This window comes from Cnephaeus nilssonii, assembly GCF_951640355.1.
Source record: "Cnephaeus nilssonii genome assembly, chromosome: 10".
Classification (NCBI taxonomy): domain Eukaryota; kingdom Metazoa; phylum Chordata; class Mammalia; order Chiroptera; family Vespertilionidae; genus Cnephaeus; species Cnephaeus nilssonii.
Window position 1 is genome coordinate 70221450 of NC_137081.1, and position 15994 is coordinate 70237443.

At 39.3% G+C, this 15994-nt stretch overlaps 1 protein-coding gene across 1 annotated transcript in view; it reads left to right on the plus strand.

Moving 5' to 3' along the window:
* Nucleotides 1-235: 235 nt before the first annotated feature.
* LRP1B (LDL receptor related protein 1B) overlaps nt 236-15994 on the plus strand; it is a 1721287-nt gene continuing 1705528 nt past the window's right edge. The window contains exon 1 of the mRNA XM_079782447.1: nt 236-415. Within this exon, the coding sequence (XP_079638573.1) occupies nt 334-415 (82 nt within the window). The 5' untranslated portion in view covers nt 236-333. The remainder of the gene's footprint in view (nt 416-15994) is intronic.

Below are 15994 nucleotides of genomic sequence, written 5' to 3' on the forward strand. Positions count from 1 at the left end.
CATCCGCTGGCACCGCTCGCGGCCCCTCTGGCGTGATGTAAGATCAGACGTCCCCTGCATTGAGAAGTCGAGACACACGAGCGGCTCGCTCGCTCGCGCTCGCACGCACTCCCTCTCCCCGACGCGCGCATCCGTGCGCCTTCCACATCCTGCTCCAGGCAGGCGCGGGCGGACCTCCGTCCGGCCGGGCTCGCGGAGCTGAAGAATTTCCAGTGACATTTGTAAATGACGCGGCTCCCTTCCGGGCTCCGAGCCGCCGCCGCCGCCGCCGCCGCGGGGCCGAGGGTGCCGCCGAGCCGACTCCAGCGCAGGCTTCCCTGCCGGGCGACCGCGATGTCCGAGTTGCTCCTCGCCTTCCTCACTCTCTCGGGATTACTGCCGATCGCCAAGGTGCTGACGGTGGGAGCCGACCGAGGTAAGGAGCCCACCTCCCCCCGTTCTCCCTCCTCCTGGGTCTTCCTGCTGGAAGAGGCTTGCAGAGAAGTGAGTGCGAAACTTAAGTCCTCGCGGCCCCGCTCCCCGGGTCCGGTGGGCCACGGTGCGCCGGCCTCCCGGAGGGTGAGGGGTGCGGTGGGGGGGCTTTCTGAACCCGGTGCCAGAGCCCTCGGCTCGCCCACAGCTTGCTCCTTTGCCCGTTGACCGGTCCTGATGTGCACCCCCCGCCCCCCTCGCCCGGGAGTGTTTGGACTGGACCGCGCGCGTCTGCCCGCGCACCCCAAGCGCTGCAGATGTTGGAGGAAGAATTCGCTTTCCCAAGACTTCCCTCCGCGCGGACTCAGGGCTCCGAGCTTTTGCGGGCTCCGGATCGTCTGCGTTAGGTAGATGCTCCCGCAACTTAGCCCTGGGTTCGCTCCCTTACCCGCTGCACCCAGGGTGGCTGAGAGGCGAAAGCGCCCGCCCAAGCCCCTTAGGTTTCTGTAGCCCCTGCCTGCGCGAGATCCCCATCAGCAGCGGAGAGGCTAGGGCTACCAGGGCGCTTTTGAGCACCGACACCTACTTGAACTTGACTTTTTTGTTTGTTTGTTTTGTTTTTGATTCCGAAGGTGTGTGATACAGCTCATGGTACCTGGGGATGATCACCCATCACTGGCATTTTGCCCTTGCTTTTTATCCAAATAAGAGCTGGTGAATGGTAGAAGTTTAAGTGGGAATGTGTATGGAGAGCAGAGGAGAGAGGGGGGGGGGGATCATAAGAAACCTGGATTCTGTAAACTTTTGATCCGGAAATCCAGGAATCCCGGTGCAAGTTTGATCATCATTGAGAGCAGTTGCACGCGTGAAAAAACAAACAAGAAAAAAAAAAATAGTGAACAGATATTTGGGCATCTGGCACTGGAATGGTTAACTGCTGGGAGTGAAAGCAGCATCACAGATCTCGGTTTCTTTTCACCAAGAGTTCACATTGACTGGTAGATTTCAGCTTGTTTGGGGCGGGGGTTTGTTACAATAAAGAGAAGTAAGAAAGATTGGAATGCTACCGGCATCCCAATGCCAAGCAAAGAGGCAAGATGTTGCCCCGGAAGATTTGATGACTGTGCTTAGATGAAGCGAATTATGAATTGACCAAAAATTATTGCTTCATTATGGGGGAAAGCAGAGGAATGAACTGTAGTGTTTCTAACCAACCTGCTCTTGGCAACCAGATAATACTCTGTATAATGTACCCACACAGGTCATTTCCTTTACTAGTAATGAAACTAATACGAGTTCCTTCAGAGAGTCTGACATTTACGAGGTATTTTAAACATACCATTGCCACCTGACCATATAGCTTCTGAACTTGCCTTGAAGTTGGCGTGGAACAGTGAGAACTATATGGATAAAATGGAAGCCCGTAGCTTTATCTCGACATGATGATGATGTTTTGATCTGGAGCAAAGAGCTCTCAACCCTTCTTCGGAAGAATGTTTGAAATAGGACCAGAGCAGGTGAACAGAATGAAGCTTTGCCGCCCTGTGTGCTAGCAAAGTCATGGCACCGGCAGACTACTGCTATTGGGCTTTTTTTCTGATCGAGTCCCCAGTCTCTAGAAATTGACCTCATCTAGAGCTCGGGCCTCAGTTTTTTTTGTTTTTTTTTTTTTTTTGTATGTGTTTAGGAGGGATAGAACTATTGCTTCAATGATTGGGATGAATGCCTGAGGAGAACTTAAAATATAATAAAAAGTTAAACATGTTGTTCCCCCAAACTTCTTCTGAGATAGGAAACTAAGTCACTCAAAGGACTACAATCTAGTTCCATGGAAGGGGTGGGGGCCGTCATCTAATATACAAGCAGGACACATGGAAAAGGATGGTTACTTTTCCCTTAAACCGAAATAGTGTCATGCTGTATCACCACGTCAGCATAAGAGGTACTATATCAGCTAGCACAAGTGAAATTAGTTGTAGACCAACTCTCATATATATTTAACACAACTTCCAAAACTGTTAGAAAAGACCTAAAATTGTCACAGCTAGTTACCAAAAGTAAAAAAAAGATGGGTCTTATTTGGACAAAAGGAGAAATGATATGAAATTTTGTTGGAAGTTAGAAAAGGAAGTGCTGCTGCATTATGACAAACTTCTTCATGACATGCTGAACAAGATATAGGAATGTACTAGTAAATTCAAAAAAGAGGTTGCTTTTGCACAGGCTCATGTCAATTGTCCTTGAAGAATAAAAGAGGCATGTGAATTGCACAGGTGTGTTTTCTAGTGCAAGAAGAGCTAGAGATTCATGCCAGAAAACGAGAAGTCACTTTCAGGTTCTCCAAACACATATTGAGTAATGGGTAGCTTCTTAGCTGTGTGGACTAAATAGAAATGGTTGCACTACTCTCTACCTGTGTTGCTCTTTCCTGTGTAAGTTTTTAAGTATAAATGCAAACATTTTTAAGAACAGAAAAATAACTTGCATGCTTCTATTCAATTTATACCCATGCACTTGTCCTTTAATTCTATATTGTTAATTTTTTTTTTTAGTTTATACTGATTTTAATGTAGGCTTAAGCTAATGTACATGTCAGTTCTTATTAGATTTTATCCCATCTGAAAAAGGAAACATCTTTGTAACTCTTAACAGCAAAAGTGGAGGATAAATCTTATTCACTTAGGATCAACCAATGTGTTATATAACAATGCCATATCATATTAGAGTTTGGCTTGAGAAGGAGTAAGACTTAAAAAGAAACGTATTTTAAATTGTTAAATTTTCTGATAAAAGAGGGATGGGCTGTTGAATTCTTAAATTCTTGAGTCTTAGAAGACGTGGAGACATATTTACAAGTAATAAAAGTTCCTGGTCTTATAGTCATTTAAATGTGTATATCAGGTGTGTGTAAAAATCTTAATTTTTCTCTCTTTAAAGAAGAGTGAACTGCGATCCTTGTCTCTTTATATCCAGAAATATCATAAAAGTTTTGTTTAGAAGAGGTCTCTTTGAAGAGATCTCTTTTGAAGAGATGCCTTTGAGATCTCTCCCAAATTGACGCTGGTAACACGGAAAGGAGACAATGAGAAAATGAAGAAGAAATTTTATGTGTTAAAACAAGAGAAAAGAATGTGAATTTCAGAAACAGACTAAGGGAAGGAAAGAGGAGTGGGAGACAGCCAAATGACTGTAGGAAGAGGCCGAATTCAAACGACTGTTTCTTAAGGAAGAGATTAAAGTATCCTTAGGCAAAATGATAATTTCTTAAAATGAATAATTTCTTCTGATTTCGTAATAAATCTCTTATGAAAATGTTTGCAGTGTAAAATAATTTGAAGAGACTTCGATCAATGTGAGGCTGGATATAAGTAAGCTCTTAGTGCGAGAAAACATGTGAAAGTGTTGCAGAAAACTTAAATGTTGACTATGCTAGAATCATTAAGTTGGAAGTGATTTTTTTTAATTGTTTGTAAAAAATCCTAGAAAGGGTGGGGGATGAATGATATAGTTAATATATTCTTAAGAATAAGATGTTACTTGTCAGCCACAGTGGAGACATGCAGAGACTTTTAGTTTCTAAGTGTCTTGAATCCAGGACTTTAGTTTTTTGCTACTTGCCTTGTCAATTTCTTTTCAGAGCTTAGGGTGTACAATAAAGATTAGTTCTATTTAACCTCACACCTGTCAGAATGGCTATCATCAATAAGTCAACAAATAAGTATGGGTGGGAATGTGGAGAAAAGGGAACCCTTGTGCACTGTTGGTGGGAGTGCAGGTTGGTGCAGCCACTGTGGAAAGCAGTATAGAGATACCTCAAAAAGTTAAAAATGAAACTGCCTAATGAGTTGCCGGTTCCACTTCTGGGAATATATCTGAAGAATCCCAAAACACTAATTTGAAAGAATATATGCACCCCTATGTTCATTGCAGTATTATTTACAATAGCCACGATTTAGAAACAACCCAACTGCCCATTAGTAGACGAGTGGCTAAAAAAAGCTGTGAAACATTTACATAATAGAATAATACTCAGCCAACAAAAGGAGGAAATCTTACCTTTTGTAACAGCATGGATGGACCTGGAGAGTATTATGCTAAGTGAATTAAGCCAGGCAGAAGAGACAAGTACCATATGATTTCACTCATATGTAAAATCTAATAAACAAAATTAAGTAACAAATAAAATAAAAATAGACTCATTGATACAGAGAACAGCAGACTGACAGCTATGGGCAGGGGGAGGGGTTGGGAGACTGGGGAAAAGGGTGAAAGGATTAAGAAAAAACACACACAAACATAAAACCAAAACTCATAGACACAGATAACAGTATGGTGATTACTAGACGAAAAGGGGGGGTAAGTGAGGTAAGAGGGGACTTAGGGGGATTAATAGTGATGGAAGGACTTGATTTGTGTGATTGATGAACACACAATGAAATATACAGATGATGTAATATACCATTGTACACCTGAAACCTATATACTTTTATTAACCAATGTCACCCCAATACATTCAATTAAAAATAAATAAAAATAAAGTCACATGGACTAAACAGGTATCTATATCTTCTCTTTGTTCTATATATTACTACGATCCAGATTTTTTTTTTCATGAGTCTGCTATCTTTTATAAAATGTGCCCTCACGTTTTTTTAATTCCTTCCTTCTGAGTTATAGGGATTCTGTGTAGTAAAAAGTACCAACCAGATGTATTGATAGATTTATCTATCTTCTGTGGTGTTCTGTCAAACCAATTCCTATACAAAGGAAACGCATTTTCGTTCTAGATAGATTCACTCAAGAAAGTAGAATTAGTACTGAAACTTAAACATGATTGTATGAACATGATGTCATTAGTTAAACTAATTTCATAGTGAATGGAACCAACCTAGTATATGTGTGTGTGTGCATGTGTGTGTGTGTGTGTGTATATATATATATATATATATATATATATATAATATTCTTTAAAATAGCTACTTCAGCAAAAATATCTATAAAAACATAAGTTTAGCCTGAAAATTGGAGACAGAGTATTAAAGTAAACTTTTGTTTTTCAAAATGTAAGACAATAAACAAAAACAAACCCCCCCCAAAAATGTAAGACTATATATATATATATATATATATATATATATATATATATATATACTAGAGGCCCAGTGCATGATTGAATCATGCACGTGTAGGGTCCCCTACACGCTTTCGCTTTTCGCGGTGGAGCTGGGTGCCTGTCCGCTGGTGCCGGAGCAGACAGGCACCCAGCTCCCCCACTTTTGATGGTCCGCGGCCGCTGAGGGGGGCTACCCTGCTGTTGAGAGGCGCAGGGGGCGGCCTCTCAACGGCCGCTGAGGGGGGCTGCCGCGGACACCTGGCTACCCTGCCGTTGAGAGGCGCAGCTGGGTGTCCGCAGCAGGCCCCCTCAGCGGCCGCGGATCTGGCACTTGAGAGGCACAGGGGGCGGGACTCCCGCCCCCTGCGCCTCTCAACAGCAGGGTAGCCCCCCTCAGTGGCAGCGGATCTGTGCCTCTCAATGGCCGGATAGGCCACCCCGAGTCCCGCCTCCCAGCCTCCCACCGCCCAATCGTGGGCGTAGCGGAGTGATGGTAATTTACATGTTACTCTATTATTAGATAGGATATTTGTGATTATTTCTTCCTTGAAGAACAAAAATACAAAATGAAGAAACTGTTAAGAGTTATTTTTCAACTCCCAGCATGCACTATTCTGTTGAATTCATTTCAAATATAATAAATATTTTTTTTGTAATAGAATCTGATACTGGGAGAAATAGATGTCAAAGTGCATTTGTGTTTGAAATGCCTATAATTATAATGAACCAGTGCTTATACTTTGAAACAGTGGTTTTCGTAGCTAGAATACTGAAGCAAAGTTTGAGGACTCTTAAAATCAGTTAATCAGAATCTATATTGGACCAAACTTCTATCAGGAAATAATCATCTTTACTTTAGGTAGTTCATAAACTTTTCTTACATTCTCTGAAGAAATCTAGCTCCACACATTTAATCTAAGAATAATGGCAAAAGCTACCTTGTTGTATAGAAAGTGCAAACAACAAGATTTGGGGGTTTTGTTTGTTTGTTTTTTTGGTAGGAAAGGGAGGACAAGATTAATCTACAACCAACCAAACAGAGAAGAGTCTTGACACCTTTTATCCTCTGTGGAGCTGCCTTACATTTTCATATGGATTGTTAGTCTCCAAATTTAACCTATACAACAACCCATAACCAGAGGCATAGGAGTGAAATTGGAACATAGCATTCACAGATCTTACCATCTTCAGCCCTTGGGGACATTCTCCAGTTATTCTATTTTGGAAGGTGATATTTGAACATCAAATACAAAAGTATGAACATATCTCTAAAAAAATAATTTGAGTTTTTAAAAGTTACTTTTTGGACTTATTTACATGTGTGCCAATGAATGTATTTTCCTCACTTGCTTTTGAAAGTATTGTGCTTGCCAAAATAATTTAATCACCGTTCTCACTCTTCTGTGCTTTCTCACTTGAATAAATGGTAACCTCTCCAAGTACCTCTGAACCCTCTACATTATAAAAAGTGGAAGATTTTGCAACACATCAGAACAAGCAAACTTAGATCTTCAAAATTTGTATATACTTTTCATTAGATGTTTTTCTGCTATAAACTGCTGTCACAGTTTTAGATCTATGTTTTCTCTTCATAAATGATTTGGTGGCCTCCCTTTCCCGCTTGGCATAACTAGAAGGCTGAGTTAGAAAATATGTTTTATTTATTACGCTATTCTGAATTCAATGATACCAAAATATAGTTTCTCTCCATCCTATTGATTTAGGCTATCTCTATAGAAACCCAATTATTCTGACTTAGCTTCCAGACTAATAATTGATGAAACTGAGTACTAACTGAAGGGGAACCAAACTATAAAACTGGTAAAACAGTTAAACTGATCTTGCATTAAAAACCCATTAGTTGACTTTTATGGTAAAACAATAATAACATATTTTCCTGAAAGACTTAAGTATAACACTTTTATCTATACTTCGTAGGGTAAATCATATGTGCCTTTCCCGTTGTGTCTATAATAACAGGCACATTAAATATATTTGGTAGCAATAATATATTGATATCCTGGAGTAGCCTAAGAATTTAAAGCACTACTAGAATATGAATACAGCCCTGGCCTGTGTGGCTCAATTGGTTGGGTATAATCCCAAGTACCTAAAGGTTGTTGGTTGGGTTCCCAGTTAGGGCACAAGTCTGGTTTGGAGCTCAACCCCTGTTACTGGGCAAGCAGGAGGCAGCTGATTGATGTCTTCTCACTTTGATGTTTCTTTCCCTCTCCCTCTCCCTCTCTCTAAAAATCAATAAAAATATTAAAAAAATAATACGAATGCATACATGCTCTGAATTTATTCATGCTCAAAGATTACTGATGACTTTATTGAAATTAAGATTTGTTGTTTTCTCATTTTGTAAAATATTTTTAGAAGTTAAAACACATTCCAAAATGTTGTTTCAAAGTCAAGACATTCTCTCTTCACAGGGTAGACAGAGGGAATCGTTTCAGTGATGACACAGACAACAGGAGTTAGTGTGCTTTCCAACAGGACCCTAACAACTTTCTCATGTGATTACCTCAACTTAGTTTTAGTCTGCAGTTAGCTGTGCAATTATAGGTTTTAAAAAATGCAATGCTATGATCAGATAAATGGGCCCGTTCATTTATTGCTGATTTCTCAGTAGGTCAGATTCTTGTATTATCAGAGCAAAAGTCCAATTTTTAGGTTGGTAATGCTTGTTACTTATATCGTTTAATGACTTGGCCACTCATATTTGTGAAATAATTATATAATCATCTACATTTTTTCAAATATTCCAAATAGTTGTAAATATATAACAGTGGTCAAAGGTGTCTTTACTACAGAAACAATGAAACATAATTTTAATTAATGATTTCTTACTGTAGTGTCACCTGTTTCATCTTATTTTTCTCAGCTATAAGCTTGGATATAGTCACGTATATATAAAAGTTTCCTTTTATAATGTGAATATTATAACTGTCTTTTACAGAAAAGGAGTTGAGAAAGTAGTTTTTCATATGAGAATCTTTCTAATTTTGTTAAGAAAGAAAAAATATGAAAAAAAAAGAAACTTCTTGAAGAAAATAAGAGCGTGTGGCCTTACTAAGATACCGGCATTACATTTTATCTCACAACGCATTCTTATGAACAGCCAGACATCTCTTCCGGAGTGGCATGCACCTCATTGTCCTGGCTGGCTTAGTCTTCAGACCAAAGACAGGTATTGTTGAAATGCGACCTCATTTTAGTTGAAATATGTTTCTTCTTTAGGTAAGATCAAGGTACCACAGATCATCTCTTGTCTTATTCTTACAATCAATAGGAAACTTCTTCCTAACTTTTCCACATTGCATTGACATCTTCAAGACTTCCAAGACAGCTGAACTTTAGAAATACGAATACATAATTTCTTAAGAATTTTTCTACCGCTGAGTTTTTCTTTAATGACAATTTGTCATCTTAGCCCTTTCTTCTTAAAACGAGAAAAAGAAAACTAAAAATAGGACAGGGGAGAGGGAAATAAAACTTAGTTGTGGTTGCTTGCTTTGAATGTTCCTAGGGTGTTTTAATATACTTGCAAAAAAAGCGAAACTGTAGGTATAAGGCTAATAACAGAAATGGGTTTAGAATGATCTGTTATCTTTAGAAATTAGGATGCATAAGGAGAGGAAGGACAAAGAGTCTAAGAGAGAGAACATTCACACTAAGAATTTACTTACACTTCAATCCACACAGATCAAGTAACTGAGGCAATTAGGAAACCTCACACTTTTGCTAAAATATAAATTCTAGAGATTTAAAAAAATATTTGGTTTTTAGATTATCTCAAAACTTGTGTGCATTTTTCTAAAGCTTTTAATGGTATATTTAATCGGTATGAAAATGTTAAAATAGCAAATATGCGTCATTAAAATATTTTACTTTATTTAGCTCTATTAATTTTAAGCTCTGGCCCAGGTTTCGGGCTCTATCCCAGGAGGAAATGTGCAGGAGGCAAGAAATCCATGATTCTCTCATCGTTGATGTTTCTACCCCTCTCTCTCTCTCGCATCCTCTCTCTAAAATCAATAAAAGTATTTTAGAAAATTAAGCTCTGATAGTATAGTGAAAATGATGTTAGCTCATGGGTGAGATTTTTGCCTCATCAAGAGAAGGTAAGATCAAGGTACCACAGATCATGTCTAATGGGAATTGTATTTCTGTGATTTTCATTAAAAAAATAAGTAAGATTTATAGATAGAATCGCTAACTCAGAATTTAGGTCCTTCTGCTGAGTATATTGTCATTCTAACCCAAAAGCTGGCTAGCAGTTCACCAGTACCAGGTTAAGGGCCCATAATACTAGTGGCATATGGCTCTTACTTGGGGGAGATAATATGGTGTCTATTTAACACTGACCAACATTAAAAAGAGGGACACTTAAAACAACCATTTTACTTCTGTCCATTTTAGGATTACATTCTATTCTACAGTGCTTTCCCCTATTAGGGTGTTTTCTTCCTGTTTTCACTTGCTAAGGATTGTCAAATTTTTGAAATGAATTCTGATAATATTAAATGTCAAAATCTTAGCACTTTTTCCACTCCCCTTGTTGTTCTCATTGCTGAGAGAACATAAGGTTATGAAAGGCATAAGAATTTTATCTTGTGTGTATTTTCTTCTGGGTGCCTGTGAAAACCTCTCCATAACTTTATAGAAAACTGTTCCAACCAACTCTGAAAAGAGAGACATAGCAGTGTTATTAACACCTCCCATGACTACAAGGAACATAATGTATGTGGAAACGCCCTGCAGCATATAATGCATTGTGTAAATATCCATTATTTAATTAATTATACCATTAATTGAATATAAATTGCTAACAGCAGCAGAAATCTCTTACATTTTCAGGATGCTTTAACTTTTTTAAGTTTTTTTTTTTCTTCTTACTGAGATTATATGATCTCTAAAGCAATCCTTGTGGTTGGCAGTCATTCATTTATTTTTTCACCCATTGAACAAAGTTGAGTAAATATCTATTGGGTGCTGTTCCAGGTGTTGGGAATGAAGCAAGTGAGCAAGTTAGATAATGAAACTGGCCTGAAGGGGCTTAGATTTTCATGTGAGATGAGACAGACAATAATCCAAAAAACTAAAATAGTAAGTAGTATCTTGTGCTAAGAAGAAAGAAAAAGAATGTGATGTAATTGAGAGATGCGGTCTGAGGATTGATGGTTGTAGTCATAGAAGGCCTTTTTGAGAAGGGTGACATTTGCTGAGACAACAGTGATGAGAGGGAGCAAAACAAGCTGTGTGTACTTCTGAGGGAGGAGCTTTCCATACTCACCCTTGAGAGGAAGCCATGAATTTGTCATTTTAGAGAAAGAAGGAAGGTCTGTGTGTCTGAAGGGAACTGTGTTTGGGAGAGGCACGGGGAAAGGCATAGTTATAATGAAGTGATAATTGTTAGGTAGAACCATGCAGATCAAGGTGAAGCATGTGAATTTTGTTCTTATTACAATAGGCAGCAATTGATATTTAATCAGACGTGATATGAAACAACTTAATTATTTAAGAGATCACGTTCACTGCAGAATGAAGGAGGACAAGAAGGTACATAGTGATCCAGGTAAGGGATTATGGTAATTGTCCTGGAGAGAGACGTTGGTGGCTTCAATAAGGGGGTAGCAGTGAAGGTAAGGAAAAGGGAGAAGAGTGACTCACATTTTTAATTTAGGAAGATTTTTTTATAACAATGGATGCAGCAACATTCAATATATTAGGAGGATAAGGCATGACATAAAATCTCAAATTATTCTCTTTGGAGGTTAAGGTTAACATACTAGGTTATTTAAAAATGAATGCATTCTGTTTTGCAGCACTCTGATTGATTTGTACGAATCAGTGTTTCACAATATAAGGTGCATGGACCCTCCAATCTTGCTCACCTCTTATCCCCTTTTCCCTTATTTCAGAAGTATTAATACACTCTTCTCCATTACCCCATAGTACACAAACCATTTCTGCAGAATGGAATTAATAGAGTCTGACTCACAGTATTCTTTGGGGATTTAGTTAAAATAAAACACTCACTGTTTTAAGCATTGGTAAATATGGCAGCAGTAATTTTTCTGTGATTTCTACCACTCCAAGCCAGTACAACAGCAGCAGGACTAGGCATTGGCTTATGTAAAGACACATTTGTGTTTGTTTGTTTTTCTTGAGGAAGTCATCAGTGTTTTCAAGGAAGAACTTCTTTTTTATTGTCCCCAATCCTCAGAAAAATGTTTGCTGTTAGTCAAGTTCCACTTATGAATAGTTGATTAAAGGGAGGAAATTATAAGAGAGCTGCTATTGGCTATATTCATTACGCTTCCTGGAAATCCAAAGAGAACTGTAGAAAAGAATAGGGTAGTGATGAGTAACGGAGAGCCTCCTGGCTAAGAGGTATTCCTCTTGGCCAATTAGGCCCTTGGCTTATTCTTCCGTATTTATCCACACATTCACTGACTAAATGTTATAAGAACTACTGTTTTCCAGTGAATGTCATTTATAGACTGAAGGAAGAAACAACTAAAGAACAAAAACCAGAACAAGTAATAAAACACTAGTTTAATAATTGTATGAATTTGGAGTTTCAGGGGAAGTTTGCTTATGGCTACAAAACCAAGCCATTTGGGGCTACTGAGTTCTTGTTGGTATTAAAAGGAAAAAGAAAGTAGAGAGTGAGAGGAGAGAGGCTCTATAAAACTGATGTAAGAGAAAAAAGTACCAGAGCCCAGAGAATTAGTGAGAAAGGAGAAAGCAATGAAGTTTTTGAAGGAAATATGTTTAATATTAAACTGAATGGGTTACTTTATGTCCTAAGTTATTTGACAGTTATTTGGGATTTGGTTCCACTTATTTATTTATTTTTATATTGCTCCTTTTCTCACTCAGCTCTCTTTTCTGTTATGTACCTTACCTTGATAAAAAGTCAACTTTAGTTTCACAATTTGATATTTAAGTCTGCATTCCAAAGTACAGATTTAGCCCCCAAAAATATTCTCACTCAGTTTCTTTTTCAGTTTACAGGCCATCTAGTGCCAAACATCAACCATTTTTGTTACTATTTATTTTATACCAGGAGCAGCAGCATTATGGAGGAACTATTTCACCCCATCCAGAGAAATTACCTTGAAAAGACTACATGATCAATACAAGTACTGTTTTAAAAGATTACCTAACCTGCTTTCTTCATTTTCAAACATGTTATGTTTTTAGATTTAAGGAGGGAAGACCTATACCAAGCTGACATTAGGTGAAAATAAAAAGAGATTTACAGCTCAGGCATTTAAAGTTTTAGAAATACTTAAATAAGCTATTAAAGTTAAAGATCTCAACCAATTTATTTGTTGTATAAAGAGCTTACATGTGATTTAGCAGACATTTGCAAGATGCCTGTACAGAAATTGAATTTGCCTGTGACTTTGAGTTCAGTTCATTTTTCATTCATGTTGCCTTCAAGCGCCTATAATAATTTGGTTCCCAAAATTTCAGTACTAAAATCAGCATAATGCCTAGAAATACGTTAAATATGAAACAAACTCCAAAATTTTATTAAATTCCAGAATGACAGACAAAATGAAATTTGAGACTGGAAGATTTTGCATTAATATTGAATTTGGGACTCGCTGTAAATTTGTTTGCAGTACTTTAGCAGAGGGGTGCCAGAAAGTTGGGAAATACGTAAATTAATCTGAGTAATTGGAAACAGCAGGAAGGGGAAGGGTCACTTGTATATGTGTGAGTACAAGGCATGATTTATGTTCCCCGACTAGGACTCTGCTCACACCGCACAGAGGTCTGCTGAATGGCTTTTTTTCCCCCCCTTCCATAGGATAAGCACTATGAGAAAAGATTCAAAATGAGTATAAGGGAGTTATTTATATTTTATGTAAAGTGAAAAATACATACTGACTACATGCTCAGAATCAAAGGCATTTGGGCAGGACATGTTGTGACCCCTTAGAACAGACTTAAACCTGCTAGGAAGAGCCAAGGAAAACAGACAAAGCGTATTCAGACAACAGTTAAGCTGGCGAGACACCTGAAAAACCTAGCAATTGCAAGAAAATCGCTTAAGTCAAAAATAAACTTTCAGAGATTGAAGCTACCGGAGTTCACCGAGATTTAGAGATGAATGCCAAAGAGGATTAGCAAAGCTCTCTTCCCTTTGAAATACAACAGTAATGGCTCTAACGGCATGTCTCAAACCCATGCTTGAGCGTCGCTGTGTAAGTGAGAAGAGAGCTCAACATACAGTAAGGATAATAGCATTTTCTTACAAAGGAGGACAACATATAAAGGAACCTGAAACAGGGATCCTGCCCTTTCCCCTCCCTTTTGCAGGCAAGAGAAAATGATAGGTGGTGTTTCTTTTATAGTTAAACTGAGGGAAATGCGTAGGCCAGGGCTTCTGAGGTCCCGAGATTCAGAGGAAAGGCAGCTTAGATTTCTTTGCTCATCATTTTAAGTAATGGCACTCAGACAAGTTTGACTGACCTTTATGAATTTTTACAAACACAAGAGCATTCAGTACCCAGGCTGGTCAAAAGGAGATCCGGGTGACATGTACATTAGAGAACACCCACACTGTCTAAGGGGACAGCTGACATTCAACTGGAGCAGTCTGTGGCCTTGTATGAATGTGGACTGAGGGTAGCTGGACCTTTAGATAATTCAAGGGAGGCCTGGAATTTGGCTTTTTATTCAGAATGCTCTAACTTTTAAATATTGCCCCTCAAGATAAAAAACAAAACAAAGCAAAAAACACAAAGAATCTTGTGGGGGGTCAAAAACAGGAGCTGATAGATTTAACACCAGGCTGTCAGCCTGGGACTCAGTATAGAGCCCCTTAATTGCAGAAATCCACAGAAGGTTGCACTGGGTAACAGTGAAAAGACATTTTACTTGGTGCATTGCAGACAAAAGGTGGCCCTAGAGAGCTGAGCATGAGGCCTTGAAGTTTGGAGTGCATTATTGTTGCAGGTCATGGCTTTGGGAGAAGGATACCAAGGTGAATTCAAACAGTGCACTGGATCTCAGCCTCTACAACTTCTCTCCCCTGTGGGACATAAAGGCAGAATCAAGGGAGAAAGCAGGTACAGAGAAAAGTCTTAATGACTCAGAAGAGAGTTAGTAGTGATAGGAGGCCCAATAGAGACTTGGGATAGGGACATGCCACCAAAAGTCATCTAAGCAAGAAAGCTCTGCTAATAACGGTGAGGAAATGCTATACGGTTTATTTCAGTCAGCTTCGGCACTGCAGGCAGCTCATGAAAATTATTCTGCGCAATAAGGAAAAGCCACATGACGAAAACAATATTGCTGGGCTACACACAGATCATTATTGAAATGTGGAAAGGAAAAAAGACAAGACCAAAAAGGAGAAGAAAAATACAGTGAAATGGAGATGGCAGAGATATGATCCTGATGAGTAGACACATTCTCATGCTAAGACACAAATGGGATCACATTTAGGTTTGCATTTCATCTTCTTTCTTTGGGAAAGCTGTGACTTAAAGCCAACTGCGTGTTGGATTGCCACAGGTTGTCTTTAGGTTCCATACCTGTGCTCACATAAGATTAGTATAACCAAGTTGACTGTGCGAACCAGTTAGTTTTTTTTAAGCACTTTTTTCAACTTTTTATTTGAAATAATTGTAGTCTTAAAGAAAATGCATGCAACTAGTGCAGAGAGTTCCCATACATCCTTCACTCAGCTTTCCCTAACGTTAACATATTGTATAGCTATAATCCTATCTAATAAAGAGGGAATATGCTAACTGACCCTCACACCATTGCACCCACAGCCAATAAGAAGGGAATATGCTAATTGACTGCTACACCCTCAAAGATGGCAGCGCCCACAGCCACAAGATGGCAGTGCCCAGTCCCCTCAGCCCTCCAGGTGCCCAGGGCTGGCCCGAGTCACAGGCAAGCCTTGGATGGTGGCTGCCCAGCCACCCAGGGCTGCCCGAGATTCAGGAAATCAGGGCTGGCTGAGGCTTGCGCTGCCAGCAGTGGCAGCAGCAGAGGTGTGATGGGGGTGTCGCCTTCCCCTGATCGCTGGATTGCCTCCTGCCCCTGAGGGCTCCCGGACTGTGAGAGGGGGCAGTCTGGGCTGAAGGATCCCCCTCCAGTGCATGAATTTTCACGCACTGGGTGTCTAGTACAATTATAAAAACAAAAAGTATACATTGGTACAATGAATATTATTACCTAAACTATAGACTTTATCTGAATTTGTTCACCAATGACCAGCTCTATCCTGGCATCCCATTCAGGATTCAGTGCTGCATTAAGTTGCCATGTCTCCTTAGACCTCCAATCCATGACAATCTCCGGCTTTAGTTTATGTTCATGACCTGGGTTCATTTGAAGAATGTTTTTTTAGAATGCCCCACAATTTGGGTTTGTGTGATATTTTCTCAAGGTTATTCATTTTTTAACAAGAATATCACATAAGAAATGGGC